The 25,859-nt window shown below is 36.0% G+C and overlaps 1 protein-coding gene across 3 annotated transcripts in view; it reads right to left on the reverse strand.

Annotated features, from left to right (window-relative positions):
• Positions 1-364: 364 nt before the first annotated feature.
• Positions 365-25,859, reverse strand: part of ATP8A1 (ATPase phospholipid transporting 8A1) — a 102,791-nt gene continuing 77,296 nt past the window's right edge. For all 3 annotated transcript variants that reach the window (XM_064710329.1, XM_064710328.1, XM_064710327.1), the window contains 6 exons: positions 25,766-25,822; positions 25,183-25,290; positions 13,339-13,427; positions 12,851-12,943; positions 5,181-5,272; positions 365-4,847 (listed from right to left, as the gene is read on the reverse strand). In XM_064710329.1, coding sequence (XP_064566399.1) covers positions 4,750-4,847; positions 5,181-5,272; positions 12,851-12,943; positions 13,339-13,427; positions 25,183-25,290; positions 25,766-25,822 — 537 coding nt within the window. In that variant the 3' untranslated portion in view covers positions 365-4,749. The remainder of the gene's footprint in view (positions 4,848-5,180; positions 5,273-12,850; positions 12,944-13,338; positions 13,428-25,182; positions 25,291-25,765; positions 25,823-25,859) is intronic.

The following is a 25,859-nucleotide window of genomic DNA, read 5'->3' on the forward strand; positions in this document are numbered from 1 at the left end:
TCTTGTACTACATACTTCTCTTTCAGAATAGGGTATCACCACCAGAGTATGTTAAGGCTTGGCTGGAAGTCACTAAATTGCAGACTCCTGTGCTCCTTAAATTTTTTAAACTTTTCTAGACTTCACATGAGAACTGAAAAGACATCTCCAAAAAGGTGTTGAAAAAAAAAACCCCAACCCCAACAAACCTTAAACCAATTTAATACTTTTTCAGTATACCTTAAAAAATGCAAGAACTTGATAATATTTGTGAAATAATATTTCTGGTATGTCTCATTTTAAAGTATTCAAACCCTAGAATGATGAGATATGTTTTCCTCTGAAAGTAATCCCTAACATTTCCAACCAATAAAGTCAACAAAGCTTCTTAATTTAATGGCAAAGTTTATTCATTTTTTAACAATTAAATGACAAAACATTTAAAATTTGCAGTTCAAAACATGCACATTCACCAAATGCCAAATGACATTTAACACTGCATAGAACTGAATGTGTTACTAAAAGAACTATTTAAAAAACACAGTGCATTTAACATCCAGTTAAAACTAAACCTGAGAAACTACCATAAACACCAAGTCAAAAAATCTTCATTCATGCAGCTTCATAATTTCCACAAAGTTTCAGCAGTAATGGCTTAGTGGAGCTGTAAAACCTTACTTCATCTTGAATGCAAATTTTGCTGTTTCAGACTGACCGCTTTCTGCAGCGGTTAATACATATCAAACACTGAAAATTGTTATGAAAAATTATGTTGAAGTAGAAAAACAATATTAACGCATTTATGGCTTCTATGCTACATTAAAAAAACACCATAAAATATGACTTTAAAAAAACCCCAACAAAACAAACTTGTTCTGGTCACAGCTTTGCAATTACAAATCACACTCTACATGGAAATACTTTTATTTCAGTATCAACCCTCAAAAGTGCCCAACTTTGCACATCATTGCTCAGATGAGTAGTCCTTATACTCACAAGCAGTCCGGTTGAACCCTATAACAGTAGTGGTTTGCATAAGCAGGAACCAGGTTTGGAATGCTAAAATATTCCTTTGTTTAATAAAGATCTCTTGGTTAACAGCGAGGAAACTGGGGGAGCGAGGGCAGAGAGGGGGAAGGAGAAACTCATTTATGGAGTTTTGTAACCTGTGAAAACAGCCAGTACCAAGGAAGCTGAACTGACAAACTCATTTGCTTACACAGCACTAGCTTCTCAATATATTATGAGCAGACTTTTAACGAAGGCATTAAAAAACAGGGATCAACAACCACCATGCATCGCCTCAGAACACTTAGAAATAGTGCCTCATGCAGACAGAATGATAAATTTATCAGAACTACAACTGCTTTTACACAATACACAAGAAAAAAAGGGAAAAACTTTTCTCCTTAAATTTAACACATATTCCAAATTACTCATCATTCAAGATGGGTTCAAATGTCATGATACACATCTTAAGACACTTAATGCTCATCTTTGTAACAAGGTGAATTTTATGGATGCATGTGGACATATAAGAATCTTCAGCTATCTCTTAGCGTTTCAAAATATTTTATTTATCATTTTATACAAATAGAATGATGACTAAGTATAAATCTGTTGAAACTGCTTTGCAAAAATATGTGTAAAATTAGGAAATGGCAAGAAAAAATTCCAGATACAAATTGTCAATAGGTTTGTTAAAATTTTTTTCCAGTTACTCTTTTGAATAATTTCTATATATATGTATGTATATATTTAAAAATAATCAAGCAAAAGTATTTATATAAGATACCCGATTTTTTAGTGGCACAGGTTCATCTTTTAGATGGAAATTTTTAATACTAACTTGCAGTGCCCACGAAAGAGATGGGAAAGTCCACGTGAACTCTCTATTTAATACACTTCTGAATTTTGGAACAGTAAGAACAGAGGCATTATTACGAGCATTTCCGCCTCAACTGTTCTTTTTTCCTTTAAACAAACATCAGCAGAATCCCCTTATTTTAACAAAGGTATGACATACTAACAGGATGGAACTAGATTATATCACTGTGTACTTAAAGTGAAAATAAAGTGCATATTGTGTACTTGGCCTGATTTAAAAATGGGTACACACAGATAAGATAATCTTGTATTTTAAAATAGAATTGTATGAGCAATAAAACCTACTGTTTTTGCCAGATTGGTCTTTTTTGCTATTTTTAAGAAGTGGTATCTTTCAACCACTAATTATCAGAAAAAGTACAAGATGGGAAAAATACATCAGAAGTAGTAAAAAACTGCACTTTGTTAAATACTCCTTCAAATTCTGAAAAAATGTAAGCATGAAATGCTGTGATAAGATTATCTTAAAAACCTTTAAATCAGTCTGCATTTAGGATCTTAGAGTTGTTTCAGTCATTTTCTTCCTTTTTAAGGTAGTTAATTTGGGATCTACTGTGTGTTCTTTTCTTCAAACTGTATTACAATGGTAAAACAATTTTATTTCATAAGAAGAATAAGAGATCATGTAAATATCTCACTGCATGTATTTCACAGTCTATTCTAATCCGTATTTGCATAATTAGCAATTCAACCAATTAGAACAGAAAAAAAATTGCCCATTAAGAGACTATGTATAGATTAATTTTATATGAATTAACTACACAGAAAGTTTAAAAAGGAGCAACAGTGTCATGGTTAATTTCAGAAATGTTTTGAAGGTGGTCATTGTCCCTGGGATGACAGCAAATAGGGATCCCTGTTTTAGGAAAGGGGCATGCCCCCAAATTTTTTCTTGCCTTAGGTCAAGTGATTTGGCCCTCCCATATTGATCCATCTATTTATCTATGCCTGCAAAGGCTTTTCTGAAGGCAGTTCTTGTCTGCATGACTGACTGGCAGTACTGTTTCTAGCTCCCTTTCTCCTTGTGCCTGCTGTTTAGAGATCACTCCGGGCTAGGGAGAGGAAGACACTGCATAGCAGGCACAAGAAATGCAGACTGTCTTACCACTGATACACCTTCCTAAAGATGTACTTTCATATAGTGCCTTCTGTTGGGCTTTCTCTGTGTATTTTTAAGTTTCTCTCAGAATGGAGGATAAGAAACTTGGATAGTGAGATTAATTACAAGTTAAGCATTTAGCTAGATGAAAAGCAAGGAGATAAAGTCACCTTTCATAATGACAAATGAAGGAGGGCAGAGAAAAGATGGGACTGGATGACTTGGAGAGTTATGATTTGGAGAGCAAAGAGTAAAATACTTAATTTAACAGATCACTGGGGATATTGTTGTTCTGCTTTTCCATCTGGTTGATCTCCATTGAAAGGAAAAAAGAGATAATTCCTATGCAATTCACAAAAATTTACTTAACAGCATAACCAACTGCTACTATAGAAAATTGTATTTTTAATGCAATTGTGGTGGCCTTTAAACCCAGAATTAATGGACTAAAGAGAGGCAAGAATTAGCTAAATTTTAAAGTTCAAGTAGCCTTTCTTAGTTTGAAACCTGACGGTTGTTGGATGGTAAGTTGAGAAATACCAAGTATAACCAGTTAAAGCATGTATCACAATGTTCTCATTTAATACTGCCCTCTTTTTTTTCCCCTCATACCAGGTGTGTATCTTTTCCTGCAGTCACTTCCTCTCCATTTTAATTAAAGGTGAGAGTATATAAGTATTCTGCATGACCAATAAGTTGTAAAGAGACTGCTGCAATGTATTTCACACCTTTATAGGAAGTGACTTTAGTGCAAATAAACCAGTACATACCACAGACTAGCGAAGGGCATGCTTTGCTCTGTATTTCAATGTATGCATTTCAAATAATTCTAGTATAAAAATGTTGAAAATTTGATTAATTTTAAAAAATAAGTTTAAACAAACTTTCTTTTGAACCTACAGTATAAGCAGATACAACTAAGCATCACAAAAATAATTAAGTTTGCTAAAGGGAAGTAAGGCAGAGCAATTCTTAAAAATTGAATAAAGTATTACGTGTACTCCATTATACAAGTTGGCAGCCATATTCAACATACACAATACTAAATGAAAATAAGGGGAAAGCTTGTATAAGGCCAAAGGTGCAAAGACTTGCAGTTTTGAAAGCAAATGCCAAAAAGGCCACTCAAATTAGACTCACTATACCTTCTCCTCAAGTGTGGAGACTCAAGCATGCAGTTCTGAGATCAGGACTGGAGATAGTTTCCTTTCAAATTGTTTCTAACAGAAAACATTTATGGAACTTCTTTGGCAAATGTTTTTAGATTAGTTTGACACAAACATCTATGAGCATCTTGACTCAAAATCTTTCTTAAAGAAGGTGAATTAACACCATTAAGATACTGGGTTTTTTTCAGCACTTGTTGAAATCAAAGGCTTGTTATCAAATATATTTAAATATATTAACACTTAAAAACCTTCACAGATGCTAGTTGATCTGTCAATGTAAAGTACATTTAGCAATCTGACCACTGCCTTTCTAGTGTATGACCAGTATTGATCCAAATTCATTGTAAAATAAGCAAGCTGGCAAGATACAAGGTAAATTCCAATCTGTTTACAAAGGCTAAGCAAATACTCGTTAAAAATTTAGAGATGGTGTGTTACAGTATAGTTGCACAGTGCTTATGTCTACTGAATACACAAATCCAAACTTTATGGAACAAGGCCATCATAGATCTTTCAGTGTCTGATAACTGGACCATGGTCACAGCTCCCAGCAAAGATCTAGTAGCCTGTCTCACAAAAGTAACAACTAAGGCCTAGATGTCCAGCTGTGTTCCTTCACCACTCCTCAGGCCTTTGCTTTGTGGTATCGTAAGCTCTTATGACTTCAGACTGGGAAACAATCCCATTTTCATCTTGAGAGAAGGCGTAGCCATCTGCAGATACAAAGTGAAATAGAAACAAATTAAGTTTGATAATTTTAATTTTTTTAAAACTTTAATAAAAGCAACTTAACAAAGATGAACAGAAGGGAATAAACCTCTTTTCAACAGTAAGTAGAATACTGTGCCATTTCTTACAGAATTTTGCAGTTATAAAACAGCAGAAAGAGCTCTGCACAGTACCTTAGGTATGAAGGGCAACTTAACCACAAAGAATATGGTCTAATGGGTTTAGGATACTGCACTTTTGCTATAAATAAATGCAGTGAAAGGCAGAATTTTACTGCTGTTATTAATGTACATTAATTTCTGTCAGTGAACACTTACGAAGCAAGTTTTGTTGCAAAGAGTCAGAGCGATACAAGTTCACGTGGTTCTTCTTAAAAACATTCTTCAGTAGTTGGGCTCTTTCAGTTAAGCTAGAGAGAAAGTAGATACATGAAGAATATTTACTTACTAATTACCCTATCCCTTTATGTTTGAGTCTGCTCAATGGGAATTAATTGTTAAATGAGAAATGTCCACCCTCCTTTTTCTTTCTATATTGTGCCTAATGAATTATTAAGACGATGATTAAAAGCTTGCACGAGGACAGATTATTAAGTTCTGATCCCTGGTAATAATTTTACATGTTACAGTGCAGGCAAAATATATTTTTGAAACACTGCTGTGTGCTGACAACACAAATAAATGAATAATACTGTTAACCTTTGTGTGTGACTCCTTTAGAAACACACAATGTAAAGGGAAGGCACTGTCTTCCTTAATGTAGCACAGCTTGAATAGTGCCAGGCTGAATTAGTCCTTTTTATCTTACACAGAAAGTGTTCCCAGCCTCTATTGACACAGTACCCCAAAGGGGTGGGAAATGAGTGGAGGGAAAGCCAGGTTCATGGTTATCAGCTGTGTGTACAGAAACATTATTTCCATGAAAAGTGTTCTAGAAAGGAGCTTTCCCCAGGAAACTCTAGAATGTGTTTTTCTGGAGATCATACCCAAAAAACAGACTACTATCGCTGCTAAGGTTGGCAACCTCAGCCCATCTCCTTCCTTCCCAGCACAACTGAGTTTGTGTTGTTGTGTGCACACACTTGGGTACCTTTAGTGAGACTCAAGGTACTCCCTATTTCAGCCCAAGTGGAAAACAGGAGCATTAAACATTTTTTAAATTGAGACTCAGGAGTCAGCCAAATGCTGCTAACTGTAGTGAAACAAGTAGCAAAGCTATTGGGTTTCCTTTCTGTCTTTCTTGCACTAAAGTTCTCTCTAATAGGAACATACATTACTAAATAAATACCAGGCACATGAGCCATAGCTAAGAAAAATTTCAAAATCTGACAGTTTTACTAACATATTAAGTATGTGCAAGGGACTATATTTAAAAAAAATCCAAAAAAACCTCTTCAGTGTCCTCTTGATTTGATATTCACTGTAAATTACAGCCTGTGTTTCAAGAAATACCAACCTATCACTTAAACACTTCAAATGCTGAAAAATCCAGCCCACTCTCAATGTAAACTGGTCTAAAATTAGTTCAGTTAAAAAAGAGATGTATCTTATGTATAATGTTAGTACACAGTGATTTGATATTGCTACAGTTTTGCTAGATTAGCCAAGTTGTCTCTCATGCAATGATGTAGTAAGAAAAGCAGATTTCACACACCTTATGTTACCAAGTTTTGATTACCCAAATTACTTTTTAATATTATTGTCAATTAGCTCAACAGACTTAAGTTCTCAGGCTATTAACCAGACTACGTGGTGCAAGGAAGGGAACTAGACTGCTTTCCTTACTAGATCACCATTCAAGCCACTAAATTAGAAATGTTTATTCTTCCTTAAGTGACTCTACATTTATATATGAAGCTGAACCACTGTTTAGAGCTGGAGAGACTAATGGTTTATCTCATCTTTCTGTTCCCCTCTAGTCTGGTGGTTAAAGCATATGGTGAAAGCTTGGCTTTTCTAAGTTGGAAAAGGAAAATAAACCTACTATTTCCACACCCACAGAGGAATGCTAACTGGAAAATCTGCAGGGTAAGGTGATAGGCAGGGGAAACTGCTTCTGTGGCCATATTTTGAATGAAAAGATGGAATGAGATTCCCTTGTAAGAAAAAAAAATTAGGTACCAATTCCAGAAAGGTAGTTGGCATCTGCTGACTGAATCAAGAATGGAGAGGCTGAAGTACTGAAACACATCTTACTCTCAGCGCTTTCCTAAGCTAACTCTCTGGGGATTTTTTTCATCCTGCTTGCTCCTCTATGCTGTGTAGGAGCTTTCTTTTTCAGTTCAGAGCTGTAAACTGTTTAAGTGACAACATTAATAAAAAATTAGGGACTGAAATCTAAACTGTAAGAATACTGAGACTGAATAAATAAATCAGTATTTTCATGTAAAACTGGAAGCCAAGGAGGTGGAAGACTATGGATACACTTAGTTACAGTTATCAGCCACATCTCCTCTGCAATACATCTGTGAAATCCTTATTACTTTGAGTTGAAATCAGAAAATTTCTATGAAATGTCTGACATGAATAAAAATAATAATAAAAAACTTAAATAAAAATATTTTATTTAAAACATTAGCATGTCTATTGTACCATTCCTGGTACCATCATTCCTTGCTTGTATTCCTGAATGGAATGTTCAGATTGAATCACAGAATCACTGGGCTGGAAGAGACCTTCAAGATCATTGAGTCCATCCCATGCCTGAACACCTCAACTAAACCATGGCACCACATGGAGTGTCACATCCAGTCTTTGTTCAAACACATCCAGGGATGGTGACTCCACCACCACCCCAGGCAGACCATTCCAGTACTTGGTCACTCTTTCTGTAAAAATCTTTTTCCTAACATCCAACCTATATTTCCCTTGGTGCAGCTTGAGACTGTGTCTTCTGGTTCTGTCAGTTGTTGCCTGGAGAAAGAGACCAACCTCACCTGACCACAGCCACCTTTCAGGGAGTTGTAGAGAGTGATAAAGCCACTCCCGAGTCTCCTTTTCTCCAGGCTAAACATCTCCAGCTCCCTCAGGGGTTCCTCACAGGGTTTGTGTTCCAAGCCCCTCACCAGCCTCGTTGCCTCCTCTGGATGTGCTCAAGTGTCTCAAGGTCCTTCCCAAACTGAGGGGCCAGAACAGGACACAGCACTCAAGGTGTGGCCTCACCACTGCCAGTACAGGGGAAGGATGACCTCCCTGCTCCTGCTGGCCACACTGTTCCTGATCCAGGCCAGGATGCCCTTGGCCTTCTTGGCCCCCCAGGGCACACTGCTGGCTCATGTCAGCCAGCTGCTGTCAGTAGCCCCAGGTCCCTTTCTGCCTGGGCACTGTCCAGCCACTGTCCAGTCTGTAACGCTGCAGGGGGTTATTGTGGCCTAAATGCAGGACTGGGCACTTGGACTTATTAAACGTCATCTTACTGGACTCTGCCCACCCATCCAACCATTCCAGGTCTCTCTGCAGAGCCCTCCTACCTTCCAACAGATCAACACACACTCCCAGCTTAGTGTCATCTGCAGGCTTAGTGTCATCTGCAGATTTACTAATGAAAGACTCAACACCCTCATCCATGTCATCAATAAAGATATTGAACAGAGCTGGCCCCAGCACAGACCCCTGAGGACACCACTGGTGACTGGCCCCAGCTGGATGCAGCACCATTCACCACCACCCTCTGGGCCCAGCCATGCAGCCAGTTCCTAACCCAGCAAAGAGTGCTCCTGTCCAAGCCATGGGCTGCAGCTTCTCCAGGAGGGTGCTGTGGGAGACAGTGTCAAAGGCCTTGCTGAAGTCCAGGCACACAACATCCACAGCCTTTCCCGCATCCACCAGCTGGGTCACCTGGTCATAAAAGGAGACCAGGCAGGTCAAACATGACCTACTCCTCCTAAACCCATGCTGGCTGGGTCTGATACCCTGGCCACCATTGAGTGATGACACTCAATATAAACTGTTCCATAACCTTACCAGGTACTGAGGTCAGGCTGTAATTGGCCTATAATTACCAGGATCCTCCTTCCCACCCTTTTTGTGAATGGGTGTCACATTGGCCAGCTTCCAGCCCCTTGGAACCTCACCAGTGAGCCAGGACAGCTGGTAAATCTGGAGAGTGCTTCACAAGCTCATCTGCCAGCTTCCTCATTACCCTGGGATGGATCCCATTCGGTCCCATGGATTTATGAACATCCAAGTTGTTCAGCAGCTCTCTGACTGCCTCCTCCTGGATAACATGGGAACCATTCTGCTCCCTGATACCAACTACCAGCCCAGGACAGCTGTCCTGAGAACAAGCTGTCTTTCCACTAAAGACTGAGGAAAAGAAGGCATTAAGCACTTCTGTCTTCTCCTCATCTGCGGAGTTCCCTCCCTCATCCAATAGAGAAAAAAGGTTGTGAAAACATTTTTTATTCTCCTTTACAAAAGTTACCAAATTAAGTTAGAACTGAACTTTGGCCTGCCTAATTTTTTTCCTACATGCTCTAGCAATCCCCTGAAATACTTCCTGAGGGACCTGACTGACCCTCCTTCCGAAGATGATACATCCTCTTTTTATTCTTAAGTTCCTTCACAACCTTGTTGCCCATCCAGGCTGGATGTTTGCCTTGTCAACTCATTTTTTGGCACACAGGGACAGTCTGTTCCTGTGCCCTCAGGGTCTCTGTTTTGAAGCACACCCACCTTTCCTGGACTCCTTTGTTTCTAAGGGCTGCTTCCCAAGGAACTCTCTGAATAAGTCTCCTAAATAGGCCAAAGTCTGCCCTCTGGAAGTCCAGTGCAAAAGTCTTATTGATGTTCCTCCTCATTTCAACAAATTTAATTGCTTAACTGCTAAGCAGTGAAATGATTACCTTAAAATTTTACAATAACATGAAGTAGGCACATGTCTTAGTTAATGTATAATGAAGTTTCCACTGCACAGATCTGATTGCTGGTAAAGAAAATACAAAATACATAGGAAGTACACTTGAGATAAGTGCTTTCAGCTATTCAAGTACTAAATTCTGTTCTTTTTCTATACTTGAAATATTGTGGGCTCTCTATTATAAATCACCCTGGTGCCATTCAAAAGCATATTTAAATATCTACATGTGAAGCCAAGAAAACATAGTTTTATAATTAACCAATGTTAGATCACGGTAACTAAATGCTTGTGGTCATTATGTGTACCTATATGGACAAGCAGAATATTAACTATTTTTGAACATGAAATGTATACCTTTACAGGCAGTTGAACACAATTATACAAAAATTCATTATAATTTTATGAATTCCTGCAACCCTCACAGGAAAGAATTTCTTCCTAGTATCTAAACTAAACCTACCCTCTTTCAGTCCTATCACTACATGCCCTTATAAAATCTCCTGGCTTTCTTGTAGGTCCCATTCTCAGTAATGGGACTCAGTAAAACACACTGATTACAATAGCTATCCAATACAAGAATCCTGATCTGTTAACTGTGGAAGCTGAGACTTCTATTTTGTGTTGTAGTATTTCTAAGATGGGGGTGGACAGAGAGGAAAGGTTTCTGAATTATCTGTCTCACTATTTCTCAGTTATCTTTTAATCATGCATTGATTTATATATTCTTAGGGTTTTTTGGCATTTAATGAGATCAAATCCCTTTTTCTGCTGTAACAGATAAAGGTACTCTCACAGATATGCACACACTAGAATAAGATAGTATCATGTACATATCTTAAACGGATGTGGAGGATATTCCTCACCCATTTAACTACTTACTCTGTACTGGTAACTAATTAATCTGAGCTTTTGCAATTTAGGAGACTCAAGAGTGTTTAAAAAAGTTGAATCAAATTTTTGTAGATGCAAGTAAGTCAGTTCATCAGACCATTTCCTTAACAATGAATACTTTCTCCATAAAAGGTAAGGTTCTGGCTCTATTACCTGAATTTCAATAAATTTAAAAAAATAGAGGGAATAAAATCTTGAGAGATATTGACTTGTGTAACATCCAGTGATTTGCACACAAGGTTGCTTGTATCCTTCAGAAACACTGGTTTAAAAGTAACTTTGTGGAGAAGAATTAGATCTAAAAAAGATAATTACAAAAGCAGTGGTGAAAACAACAAATTCATTTTACCTATATAAGAAGGGCTTTGGAACACATGTTGTGTGTAGAATGAGGGAAAAGCATCCTGCCTAGACAAATGACGTTAAAGCAGCTGAATTGAGAGTACAAGGGAAGTTTTGCGAATGCAAGTACAAAATACTAAAAAGGTATGTTACCTTACTTTTTTCTATACCCACAAGATATTCCCCTTTTAGCACCATCCTAATACTAATACTTGCTTTCTTTCCTGAAACTCATACTTCTACAGTTTTTGCTCTTTGCAAAAGAGGACAGAGCACACATTGCTTCAAAGCTCAGCACACTGATAGTTGAGTGGGTTAATCTGGAGGAAGATATTTCCCTCAGTCTGCTTGAATGACCACTGCCACTGGAGAAAAGCATCTGAGGCAATCAATTTACATCACCTTTAAAAGCAAGAGAACTTACTCTTGCAAGCAGTGGTTAGGTCTTGCAGTGATGAAGGAAAAGGAAGCTTGAAGGAGGAATTGCCACCAGCTAGGGGATTCTACAGTACTTCCAGTGTAAAGCTGCTGCTACAAAGAGAAATATAGAGCCCGAGAGGAGACTGCATGCAGGTGTGTCCTCTTCTGTAACCCACCACACCAGACTAGGTGTTCCATGGCTGGCAGGAGGAGCTTCCATAACCCCACTTCCTTGTTACCAGGAAAGAAGAACCCAGCTAGAGACAAAACATTCTTGTGAAAGCGCTCGTACAAGCTGGATACTGCCCCATTAAAAATGACGGTTATCATCTTGGTATGTGATGTAACTTGATCTCAACCTGGTAAATCCTAGTAAACTGATTCCCGCTGAACTGGAACAGGGATACAGTAAGATTCCTAAAGTATCTTTATGAACAAAAGGTACCTTCTGAAAACTGAACCTACAGTAAAAGAAGTGGCTGTGTTTTTTCTAGTCTTTTTCTGTGCATAGTTTGGTAGGAAAAAAGCCTTCTTGGCTATGCTTTTTGCCATGAAGATACTAAAAGAACAGCAGTCCAAATAAAAGAAAGAACAGGAAAATCAAGTATCAGCAGTTTTGGCTTTTTTTTAGACTTCACAAAACTCATGAAAATGAAGACAAGAAAAGAAGGGTCTAGCTCAGCCAGATGGCACTAATGAATTGGAAGGGGGGGGGAGGGGGATTTTGTCATCTCATACATTCAGCGAGTGTTTGCCACAAGTTCAGCTTGGGGTTAAAAAGTCTGAAATATTTTAGTGAGTGCACACCTTTATGCTGAGTTTACATGCAGAAAATGTCCAATTGTTCAGTTTTACCTTCTCCTTTTCAAATTATCTGCCTGGTCCATGAAAGAGGACGTAACAAGGGAATTCTTGTGGAGTCGTAAGTTAAAAATTTTACTTACATCATATAGGTTAATTAAATTAGTTTGCTCTGGACTGGAATTAAATACAAAAACAGCTTGTTATATTCAATTTCAGAAAATACTAGATACATTTTTTGTTTTTTCCTATGCTACTGAGCAGCTTTTATAGAATTTAATTTTTGTTTTAGTGCTTAGGCCCTGTTTATGGCTATACTAGAAAATGATGCAGATTTAAACTCATTTGTTCTAACTCATTTTCTTCTTATTTTGTTTTTGAGTTATTTGTTAACTCAGGCAAAAGTCACAGAATTAAAATTGCACCTCAGGCTTGTTCTATACATAAGAACCAGAAACCAGTCAGCTACAAAGAAACATATCAGTTAAAGCTTTTGGTAAAACCTCTGTGTAAGCCTATGAAAAAACACATAGGCTCAGTAGACCTGAAGGTCCTTCACAGATGCTTTTCATTTGTACAGCTTTTGAAAAATAACCTTTTGTCTTTGATACATGTATACAGCTAAAAATATTTAGCTTTGTTTTTTAAGATAATGTTCTACATATTTTTACTGTACCTCTTGCCATGCACAACTGCCCCAGGATCCTCAGACTTCGCTTCCAACTCCTGAACTTCATCTACCAGTGTCTTGTAAGTAGCTCTCTTTACTCTGTAAGTACACACAAAATACTGCCAGACTTACTCTTCTTGAAAGTATAACAACAGATACTTTAAATGCTTTTATAAATATTCAATTTATAAATCCATTTTCCCTGACTTAAAACTAAGGAGAAATATCAAAAAACAAATTTAAAGAACATATTTTATCATCTGTTATTGCAAATTAGAAACAGAAAATATTTATTAATAAAACACTACAATTATTTGAACATTTAAAATAGTAATAACTCTTGTAATAAAGTTTTTAACAAACAAAGACGGTAAAAAAGAATTTTATAAAATCACCAGAATTGCTCTTAATTTGTTTTTTATTATATTAGTAATTAAAACACACATTTGAATGTCAGAACTCTCTTCTGTAAACACTGGTATTTCTGTACTCACACTTTGTATACTATATCAAGAAGTAAAGCTGTCATAGGAATACACAGAAGTCCCATCCAGAACACTCCAGAGCTGAACATCATAGCTGCCTGAAGAGAAAATGCATAAAACAGGATGTCATGACAAGAACTAGCAAAAAAAAAAATCTTAGAAATATCAAGTAGTTTGTGGAGGCTATCAAAAGCAAATTTAAATGAATCATTCTAGTCCGACTAATGTGAAATAGAACTTGAACTCCTTTCTAAAATCCCCTGAGTTGCAACATAAATCCAGTAAATAGTAAGCACTATTTCAGGTCAAGAAGCTGGTAGAAAGATACAGTGCTTAGCTCTTTGCATGGGGGAATCACCCTCCACAATGCTGCTCTATACCACTGTGATGATTACAGGCTTTTTCGTTAAAATCAGATTTATCAAAAATCCACCCTTTCCCAACTTTCTCAATACATTACGAGCATAGTTTTTCAACTTGCAATCTACTCTAACAGGATATAACAGTTTCTGACTCTCATTTGGATACTGGACACTGTTACAATTACCCTGCAATATAACTTTGATCAAAGTTTTCTCCCACAGAACTCGCTGTACCACAGTTCCCACACTGCCACAGACTCCTGTTAAACAGATTGATTAAAAATGAGAAATAAGGAAACAACTATTTATGTAATTATGCAACATATTGTTAAATGAAGATTTCACCATTAATACATGGTGAAATATTTGAAAACCATGTAATTGTTTTTATCTGTGTATTTGTTTTTTCTGTACACCACTATTTGTAATATATAGGAATTTCTTCTGTTCACAACTTCGTCTGTAGAAATACTAAAAACTAAAAACATATTGAATGGCCAAAACAAACATCACAATATATGGACATCAAAGAAAAAATGTCTTTACCCTTCTAATTCACACTGAAATGATTATATTGATAATATTATGGATGCAAAGAGTATGATAAATACTTACTGAAGCATGTTACTGCAGGTTTGAATCGCAGTCAGTATTAGAAATACTTTTATAATGTAATTCAATTGTAGAGAGGCTGAAAGTAACACCACTACACAACAGTAGTGTAGTGTAGTTTCAAATACTTTATTTAATTACTTGGAGACTAATTTCTTTCACAGGTTAAGCCTTGGTATATAAAATAAATAAGCCAAAATTTTACTAGTTTTAATTAACAGACAAATAGTAGGTAGTTTGCAGCAGCTGAATTCTAATTTCTCAACATGCATACATGAACATTTAGGAATTATACTCAAACATGTTAATATATGAAAATAGAAGTTAATTATTTTCAGGAAAAAACCTAATTCTCATATAAGCAAAAAGTTCAATTTACCTTGTTTTTGTATCCAAATTCCTAATGAAATTGATTCTTTGGAAAGCATTAGAATGTACTTACAAAATGTGGTAACCTTCCCATGACTATGTTAAAAGGACATAGATATTGCCCTGAGTTTCTACTATTTCTGTCAACAGCTGCCAGCAAAGGTGTAAACACTGAGCAGCGACAGGTTCAGAATAAAACAATTCATATTTTCAAAAGGGAAAAAAAAGGAGAAAATTTTGTATCAGGAGGAAATGTATTAGAGTAAAAAATCTATTAGCAGTCACTTTATATGCAAAACCTGACTTTTGACATATTTGATGAAATACTCATTTTCTAGAACAGGAGCTAATAGGAAATGTCTATCATAAATGCATTTTGCAAGAAATTTTATAATTAACTAGTAATAGATAGTTCCCTTAAAAACAAGAAAAAAGCATAATAATACAATTTGAACTAATTATGATTATTACTTCCTATTATTAACAACATTTTTTTATTTATAAGAACATAGCAAAGAGCTGTCCTTGTGTTAGCCACCCGGTATTAAATGTTTGCTGGTGAAACAGCAAAAGTGATAATGTAGGTCTTAGGATGTTAATTCTGACCATTGTAATGCTAACTATGAATGAAGGAACAACTGGCGCCTACTATTCACTCCATCCAGCCTTTGGCTTTACAAATGAACAACATGAATTGAGGTAAAAAAAAAAGTTTTTCTGCGTCATATTTGAAAGCCTGTCAGATTTTTTTTCTTTTACAGAGTTAATCCAAACCTAAAAGATTTAAAGCCGACATTCGCATTAAAGACAGAGGCCCTCTTTGTATTTTTTGGATGAAGAGGGGAAAAAATAAAATCCCACAGAGGTATTTCCTTCCTTTCTGTACAAGAAAGCTCCCCCCTCACTCTGTAGAAAACATTTTTGTCTCTAACTTTTCACATCTCTCTACACATAGGCAGGTCATCTGGGAAATGGCAAACCAATCCCTTTCAGACAATGGCACTAACAGGAGCAGCCTGTTCTGGGGACGGACTCTGGCTGCCTCTGTTTGTGGTTTACAAATTGTTCCTAATGTGAGAGATTTGTGCTCTATGCCAAGTCTTCCCCCTTTAGGCCTTGTGAAACCAAATGGAATCTGCCACAAAAGTGGCTCCCAGGGGAATTCAGAAGTAATCCAAAATGAGAGCTGGGAAGCCCAGTTTATTGAAGGACTTACAAATCCTGCAGGGTAGATAAATAATTTGTTGTGTGTGTAGCTCATGCTCAATATTAAGACTTTCTAAATTAAATTAACATTTTTTTTAGTTTAGATTTTTATATAGGTTCTCATTTTTCAAAAAAGAAAAAATTGCTGAGGAATGCTACTTTTCATGATTTAGTGGCAGACAAGAAATCCTGGCCGCAAAACATTTTTAAAGCACTGCTGAAGATGTAGTGTTAGGAAATTACATGTCAGAATGAACAGAGAATATTCGCTTTTTCCTCATTATGAAATGATCTGCCAAAACAGCTGGCTCAGATTTTAAAAAGCCTTTAAAAATAAGAAGAGAAAGATGAAAACAGTGGTAAACTTCTTGCTGCAGAAAAGTTCACCCTTTTCAGTTTATCTATTTCAAATATCATCGAGGGTACACATCTCCTTCCTTTAAACTAAAAAGCTATAAAATACCTCAACATCATCAAACCAGCAAAAGTTTCTCTTTTCAACCTACTGAAAAACTTCATTAGTAGTAGTTATGTGCATGTGTTTGTCTTCATATATGCCAAAGTACTTACTGTTATAGTACTAAAACAGATCTGCACTAACTTCCAGTGCAATGAAGTTCCTACAAGTAAGTTTGTGTATTGCCTCTAGTCTTTGCTAAGTACAGTTTAAAAAACATCTTTTAGCTCCTTCTAATTAGGAACTGTGTTACTTAGAATTGCAAAGAATTAAGTTCCTCTCTGTTAGGATCTCTGGTTATTAGGTACATTAACCAAGACAGACCACTGGAAGCAGAGAAGATAAATTGGGCAGTTCAAAGATCAGCTCTGCTGTTCCTGTTTGAGTGAATGAGAATGTAACTACTGAATATGGAGAAGGATCTTTGAAGTATATCTGGGAATAGCAAATTCTGGCTCACGAATAAATGTCTGCTACTAGACCAAGTACAATTAACGTGAAGGTCTGAGGAGTAAAAATGGAAGCTACCTATTGGGAATTAAATGGAAAAATAAAAACCCCTTAGACAACTCCTGAAGTGAAAGACAAAAAGAACCCTTTAAATATAAATTATTAAATAGTTAAAATATGTTAGTATCAGAATGGTAACATAATTTTAGGCTCCCAGGTGAAGACAGATGACTAAAATGGATATGTTTTATGTGATGAACTCTGATTAACTTAAAAAAAATCATCAATAAATCACTTTTTTTTAAAGTAATAATATTCTCCACAAATGTACACTGAAACTTTTTTTTCCCTAAACAAGATGCTCACATAGATATAGAAAGGAAGACATACAGATTACTGATTTTTGTTTTGTAAAGACTCACAGGTCTTAAAAAACAAGCTGGAAAAACTTGGAAGGGGGATGAAAATGTGCTAAAACTGTAGCATAATGCCTCTAAGGGCCTTCTGCTGAGGATGGGAAATATTTTAGACTATGAAGGAAAAGCCTAGCTTTTATTGTTGAATTATTTCAATGTTCTTGCAAATTTAGTACACCAGCTATTCCCTCTGAAATGAAGACAAAGAATTTGGATAATATTTTAATCCAGAACCACAACAAAACACCAACTACCCTAGATATTAGTGACTGAAGAACGACTATATTCCACAAGTTTTGTGACAATGAAGTGAGAATTGATAGACTTTGGTATTTGCTTACCACACAGAGCTCAAAGCACTTTTTTGAAATACAGATTGCCAACTCAGTTATCTGCCAGGTTCCCTTAAATGCATGGCACAGTAATTCTCTTGTCTGTAGGAATTTAGAGAAATCATTACTTCCCAAATTTTAGGGGCCTTATTTATAAATCTCCCTGGCTAACACTGAGGAAAAGCACCATAGCAATTTTTCTTAATATACAACCATTTAAATTTATTTATTATGCTGTATTCTGGAAAAGTTATTAAAAATATGCATCTGTTTTTTAAAAGCGCAAGGGACAAGTATCCATTAACAGCACCTTTTACAGCTGGAGGGACAACACAGCAGGGTGCAAAAGCTCCAAGATCCTCACAGAGAAGCTGCTGATGTATGGGCTGGATGGACTGTGAGATACACTGAAAATGGGCTGAATGGCAGCTGGTGATCAGTGTCAGGCTGGCTGGAGGCCAGTAACTGAAAGTATACCCCAGGGATCAATAGTGGGTCCAGTTTCATTTAACATCTTCATTAAAGATCTGGATGAGAGGCAAAGCGTACCATCAGGAAGTTTGCTACTGACACAAAATGGGGGGAGGAGTGGCAAATGCAGTAGAGGATTGTGTTGCCATCCAGAGTAACCTCAAAGGGCTGAAGAAATGGGCTGACAGGAACCTCATGCAGTTGAACAAGGAGGAATGCAAAATCCTGCACATGGGAAGGACCAACTCCAGGCAGCAGTATATCCTGGGGGCCACCCAGCTGGAAAGCAGCTGGGCAGAAAAGGACTTGGTCCCAATGGACACCAAGCTGAAAATGAGCCAGAAATGGGTCCTTGTGACAAAGGAAGTGAATGGTATCTTTTGGCTTCATTAGACAAAATATTGCCAGCAGAGGAGAAGGCAGGTCCCCTCTACTCAGCAGTGAAGAAGTCACACGTAGGGAAGTCTCCAGTTCTGGGCTCCCCAGCACAAGAAACACAGATATACTGAAATTAGTCCAATGTCCTGAAGTGTCTCTCATACAGGAGAGAAACCTGAGATAGCTGGGACTACAGCCTAAGAGAAGGCTTTGGGGGTTCTCTCACCCCGAGTGGAGGGTGCAAAGACAGAGCCAGGCTACTTCCAGTGAAGCCCTGTCATGGCACAAGAGGCAAGGACAGCAAACTAAAACTTGAATCTGAACATCAAGAGAACCTTTCACTGTGAGGGTGATTGAACAGGGACACAGGTTGTTCAGAAATGTTGTAGTGTCTCCATCCTTGGTAACACTCAAAAGCTGCCTGGACACAGTCCGGGACAGCCCGGGCAGTGTCGGAAGCTTTAGACCAGATAACTGCAGAGACCAGTTCAGCTGTTCTATGATTGTATTCTATCCTAAATACTTTGCTTTGTAGGCTTTGCTCTACATTAGACTAAAACCAATTCCCACTTTTGGATCAAACTTTAGACAAACATCTTACTAGAGAAGACCTTTTCATTAGAGACCAAAGTATCTACAGTTTATTTTTTTAATGTATTTTTGTGTAAAAAACCCCAATGTAGTAAAGGCATTAAAGGATGCATGTCTAATATTTCAATAAGCATGATTTCATATAAGCAGGATACTTGGCATAATATAGAGAGAAGCAATATTTAAGAAACCAATGCTGTCAGTACAGTATATTCTAAAACACCTTTTCTACACAGTGCAGCTAAATCTTCCCAAAAGAAATATTACTGTTTTTCACAAGACTTCTGAAAACCTCAATCAAATGATCTTAAATTCTGTAAAATACATGCTTGGACCTTAACTCCAATTTCCGCCAGTAGTTTTATAAATCCCCTGGGTCAGGCAGAGCAGAAACAGATGGTGCTCTGGAGAACTTTACAGTGCATTGTCTACAGTACAACCATAAATTAAAAAGTTCTGTGGATACTGAACTTTTGCTTTAGTATCCGTGTCATACTTCTTATTCAAGCAAAGTATTATTTTCTAAGCTATCTTATTAATCATATAGGTGTAAAAAAAAGAGGCCTAACAATTCAGAGCACAAAACAGTAACAAGGAGCATTACAGATTGATTTGTTTTTCACCCCTCCTCAATTACAGGTTTGCAACTCAGACCATAACCAGATTTTTTAAAGAAAGAGATAATCATATTAGTTTAGAAAAGTATCTATTTTTATAATTTAAAAAATTAGTCTGCTCTTTTAAGAGGACTTAAAGGAAAAGCAGACCTATTAACTGCAAAGATGGAAGCTTCTAATGGAAGGTTCTTGCAGCTTTACAGCCTACTGACAGATGAATGGAGGTTGCTGTTATTAGGTGATGTAAGTTACAGAAACTTCATTAGTTAAAGCAATTATTGCAAAAGGACTACACAGATATAAAAACATAGAAAATTTTGATCTCAGCTTCATTTATTTATGCAGTCATTATACAGATATGACAAAACATGGGCAGCAGGAAACTTCTGGCAATTCCCTGAAGATAAAAAATTCATTTTGTTTAGTATCACAGAATAGTTCTCTCTGTATTGAAGAGTTTAAAAGAAAAAAGAAAATACACCTGCAAAGCATTTATCAAATATGAACAGACTTGCCATTTACTTTAAAAAACTTATGCAAACTTCATCTGGCTTAAACAGAAAATACCATAAGTTGTTTAAAATATTTTGAAAGTAAATTTAAATTATCTATTTGTTAATATTATATATATAATTATCAACCTAATTAATATCAATGTAGTAGAAAGACAGATCCAGGCAGTTGATTTTTTTCAAGTGCACAATAAAAATTTTCTTCTATTCTGAAGTGACACCTTTCTTTTGAAATTAAATGCAACTTTTTAATGCAAGGGGTCAAAATATACTGTGTTAAACCTAGCCAAAAAATGCCTAAAAATAATTTTATGTTGTTTTTTCGCCTTTCTTTCCTGTGCATCTGTATTTAAGGGCACAGTCTTTATTAGTAAAATATTAAGAAAATAACCCACAAAGTTCCTTGTTCACATGCTTCCATACTAGACAGTACAGACAGAAAGTAAATGCATGAATAAACATTCCTGCAGATGTAATGCAAATTTTAATATAATAAAAATATCCTCGGTATGCTATTATAATATCTTAATGTAATAAAAATAATCTCTGTATGCTACAGAAGATACAAAGTTGTTATAAACTCAATGAAAGCTTTTGAAATGTTTTCAGTATTTCTCTCTCATAAGCTGTGCATCCCCATTTTTCTCACAGAAATAGTGTTTTGCTACTTCTACCAAAATCCTCCTTGCAGAAAAGGTATTTTAATATTTTGTTATAAGTAGAAAGAAGTTAAATTCCCAGTTTCTTAGGATCTGTGTCTAAGACTAGAAGAGTATAGTCCCAGAATAAACTCAAGGAAAGTAATTTTTGAACGGGTGATTTTAAAGTACAAGCAAAATAATAAGAAAGTAAACAGTAAGTTCTACTTAATTAATGATAAAACATTTATATCTTTTTTCTACTAAAAGACTCATGAAGTTGATTTGCTACAGTACCTGAACTAGCTACACATACTATACAACATAATTAATTACTTAGGTTATCACCCCTTTTTATCACATATCCTTCTTCAGTTTTATGGCCTATTTTTCCATTTTCTTCAGCTTCATAAAGCCCATTGCTTCTCTCATAGTTTTCATCCATTTTTCCTTCTAGCCTGTGTCTGCCAAAAGACAATGGTGAACTGACAGTTTTCATCTGAACATCATCAGTCAGGGAAAATGAATGAAGTTTTCTCCACTTGGAACTTTATTTCTTTAAGAAAAAAACCCCACAACTGGAATAGAAACTGTTTTCAGGTTGGCAAGATGTAACTGGTTTCAGAATATGGAAAGCTACTATAAGCCAGACATCTACTATCAATCTCTAACAGATATCAGCTACAGAACTACCAGTTACTCATATCAGGAAACCTGTGCCAGGATACCTTAATTATGTAAGAGTCAAACTGCAGTTCTCTTGGTGCACTTCCTGTTTGACAACAAGTTATCACTACTTACAGGACTTAGGACTACTGCACCATGGAGAGCCATGCAGCTCCCACTTTGTGAAAAATAGTACTGCATAGGTGGATGAGTTTGCCCAGTGCAGATCTACCAGCCTTGAAAAACCAGAAAACAAAAGTCTTGATGCCAGAATTGTCTCAGCATGCTAGACGAACTGGACATTTTGGATCAAGGGGGGCTCTGTGTGTTCTTGTTCTGGCAAAACTCAGAGCAGAAGAGAGAGACAGAAAAATACACTTGATTATACTATTAGGAACATGTCAAGGAAAGGAGTCTAGTGACCTAGACAACAGAGAAAAAAATGTTGTAACTTTCGTAATTTTTCACTTTACTGTATTTCCTTTTAGAGCATGGCATTCTGCAATCTTTCCTTCTGTGAAAACAACATACAGCAACCTATATGTAAAGCCAACTTTAATTATCTTCTGTATAATTGGAACAATAAAGTAAAAGCCAACTTTAATTATCTTCTGTATAATTGGAAAAATACACAAAATGATGGAAACAATTAGAGTAAAAAGTCAGAAAAACTTGCAAAAAAATGTGATATATTTGTTTCTTTGTTCAGTAAGTGACTGGATGATGCTTGGATAGCAAAAAATGAACACAAAACAACAACTCTTATGCTTTAACTTTGGGCCACTAGCTTTAGTGCTCAAATGTAAGAGTATTAGCAGCATGAACTGACTTTTCTTCTGTTATAACTCAATTTTTTCTCGAGTCAATACCTTGCAGTGTTCTCCATAGAAATAAATTTATTAGAGTTGAATATTTTATAAGAGTGGATACAAAAAAAGAGTTTCAAAATATTTAGATTAAAACCTTCCTCTGCATCCAATGAATGAATTTTCCATCACCTCCATATGCTTTTTCTCTCCCCCTCAAGAGCACTAGAATTTTATTTTCTTGGAACAGAACCAGAAATAAGCAGGAAGAATCTTACGATTTTCATTACATTAACATGAAGAAGAACCAATCCTTACCAGAATGTTTCATTAAGTGCTTTTCTATCTCAAAGAAGACATGAAAAATATGTTTGCAGAAGACACCATCTAGCTGGAACTTAATTGTTGGATGAATATTATGTTAAGAGTACAGACTGGAAAGACTATAAATCTACTATGACAGAATTGTTACCAGCTCTAAGAAGAAAAAAGAGAATACTTTAAAACATTCTATGTACTATAGTTTTGTAATCTGCAACAATATATCCTTGTAAATCTGAAGTTTATTAAAAAGGGGGAATTTTTAATGAACACATTTGGGGAAAAAACTGCATGAAAGTCCCCTTCAGCATAATTTCCCCTATCATACCAGCTAAAATGGACAAAAAGCTAAAAGCAGATGTCAGCTTTTGACACACACTAACTTTTGCCAATAGGTTGATGAAGTTTTCAAGTCTGACTCACACATTTGAAGAAATCAGGCAAGCAGTATTTGCACAGGCAAGTACAATTGCTTATATGGATTTGTTTCTGCCACGTCACATTTTTCTTGCACAGATAAATCCATGAATCTTTTAGTTTCAATACTTTTGGAAGGTCTGATTTGCTACAGAGAAACTCAGTGAATTCTGCCCTGCCAGAGACCACTCAGTCAGTAGAGGAGCTTCCAGGACAGCTTACGGAAATCCTGCTTCCAGTCTGAGCTGCAGGATGCATCAACAGGACTTTTAGCCACACAGAGTGCAGCACAAAAAGCTAGACCAGAGTTTCAAACATAAGCTTTACTGGCCTATGATACCTTCAGAAGAGTTTATTCTGACATCACAGACATTGAAATATATTCCTAGAAAGGAAACAAAACCAACCTCAGTCAACACCACCCCCCTTTGAACAACATCATGCACATACACACATCAAAACTATCATATACACATACATGCACAAACAAACACACTAACAAATTAAGACTACCCATTTCAAGTACAGATAAAGTTTTATCACAACAAATAAATGATTTTAGGTCCATAAGTCAGACTATTTTGGCACAATGTTGAATTCAAAGTCTAAGAGTATTATTTTTGTTGACAGCTAGATCTCTTTAATGAAGAACTGCTTCTAGGAGACCACAGGAATTACACTCCCTCAACACCAGGTGCTTTCACAGTAACTTCAGGCTCTGAAAATGTACCAACTATAACATTGTTATTTCAATAGTGAAGTATCCACCCTTATGCCATACAAGACATAACACCATTTTGTTTCCACTGCGCTTATCACCATGAAAGTTCTGATGTCTTAAAAGCTGTAAAGTTTTTACAAAATCTCTAAAACCACCAAATTCCAAAAACATTGCTTCTTCTATAAAATACAGTATATATGAAGAAAAATGCTGAAGTACGATAGCTTAGATTAATTTAAAATAATATACAGAATTAGTTTTAAGTACTGGAGGCAATGTGGTAATGTACAAAATCTACAAATATACATATGTTAGACACTATGATACAGAGGAAAACCAGCTAGAAATTGTGTAATTTCAAATTCTTTTCCTTAGGTGTCCAAGTATTTAAGGTAACACCTTGTGCTTTCCATTAAAATGTAATAGTTACAGAAATGCCTATAAAATATTTTTTTCTTTAACTGTTTAAATAAGAGGTTAACTGTTTAAATAAGAGGTTGGATTTATGAGTCTTAATTACTTTCAAGAGAGGGAGAGATATGCACCTACATTTTCCACATCCTACATAAATTTTTAAATTGCTGAATTATATCACAGTGGTGGTGGAGTTAAAGGGACTCACTCTTTTACTGGTGTAAGGCTTGAATTAGCTGATATGCTTTGAGAACCAGTAAAATAATATCCTTCTGACTCAAGCAAGTATTCTCAGTTTCTGATTCCCACTGAGAATGCACATCAAAATTCTCAGCTCAGGAAGTACTGGTCCTGCCCAGAAGCAGACATTAGTGTTTGGGAAATTAATTCTTCAGATGTTTCTGGAACTGAATGGTACTGAGAATTTGGGACTGCAGTTCCAATTAAATCTGATATGGTAGCAAATAAGCATCTTTTACAGATTCAATCCAATCTGGAATATTCAGATCAGGTTTACACAAATGCAATTAAAAATGAATGAGAAACCACTAATTACTGTCAAAAGGTTAAAGATACATTACAATAATGCATTCCAAGCAGCACATTAATCAAAAAGGAAGTGCTCATGACAAGCAGTTAATGCAATGTTACGGCACCTCAAATTTTTGAGGCATTTAACAGAAGTATTTGGAAAATTTGTAAAATTCAAGATTAAAAACAGCCTTAACCAGACTACTATTGGTTACTTTATTATAAAAAAATGCTCCAGAAAAATAAGCACTATAATTCTGAGAACTGCATTTAGTAAGACTTTTCTTCAGAAAATTAAAGCTTACCTAAGAACTGCAAAACAGCTTACCTGTCTATTCTTTCTTATTAGATCATATACTCACAGCCTGTTAGCTGAGCTCCATTTTCACAAGAGTAAAAATTTATTCTATTTTTAATAAACATGGTTGCCATATTGCAGGTATAAAAGACAGAATGACATATGCACCTCTAGTTAGCAGAAGGACTCAATAAAGATTAGGTCTGTACTACAGACTGAAACAGTAATTTTTTCACACATTTGGATGGTAGTTAAAATACATTTTTACCTCTCCTGACATATCCGGTGCCATAGGAATGACCGGCCACAAAGAAGAGTAGATTCCAAAAAACACTACCCAAAGTACAATGCTTCCCCAGATTGCTATGTGGCTGAACTGTTGAAACAAACCAAAAAAGAACAATTATCATAGATACATTATAACATAAGATCTTTGTTACCTAGTATTTACAATGCTATTTTGATATATTGGGTTAAATTTTCATGCCCTGTATTAATTTAACTCTACTATTAAAGTAGAGTTAAATTATTTTTTAAAGAAAAATGATATTTCTTAAAGGAAAATGATACTATCAGCAGCAATACTACTGCATTTTAAGCCAATTTAAATTCAGTTACAGTAAGCCCAGAGTAATTTGATTTTTCTAGTTTAAGTATTACATCTGTTGTAATTTTCAATATTGAGCATTATTTTTTGTATGTGGATATTGTGTCCTTCCACACAGTAACCACAGTTTGCTACTGACAAACTCTTAAAGGGTGTAATATAACAAGTAAGAAGAAAACAATACAATTATTCATCCATCACATTTCACAGAACATATGAGAATATGGTAAAGACCTTTGCTTACCAAAGTCCAATATGAGGTCTCTAATCCAGCCTTCAAACACACAGTCAGAACCACAAACTTCAGGAGAGAAAGACAGAGAGAGTATTCTTAATAT

This window comes from Zonotrichia leucophrys, chromosome 4 (genome assembly GCF_028769735.1).
Source record: "Zonotrichia leucophrys gambelii isolate GWCS_2022_RI chromosome 4, RI_Zleu_2.0, whole genome shotgun sequence".
NCBI lineage: Eukaryota > Metazoa > Chordata > Aves > Passeriformes > Passerellidae > Zonotrichia > Zonotrichia leucophrys.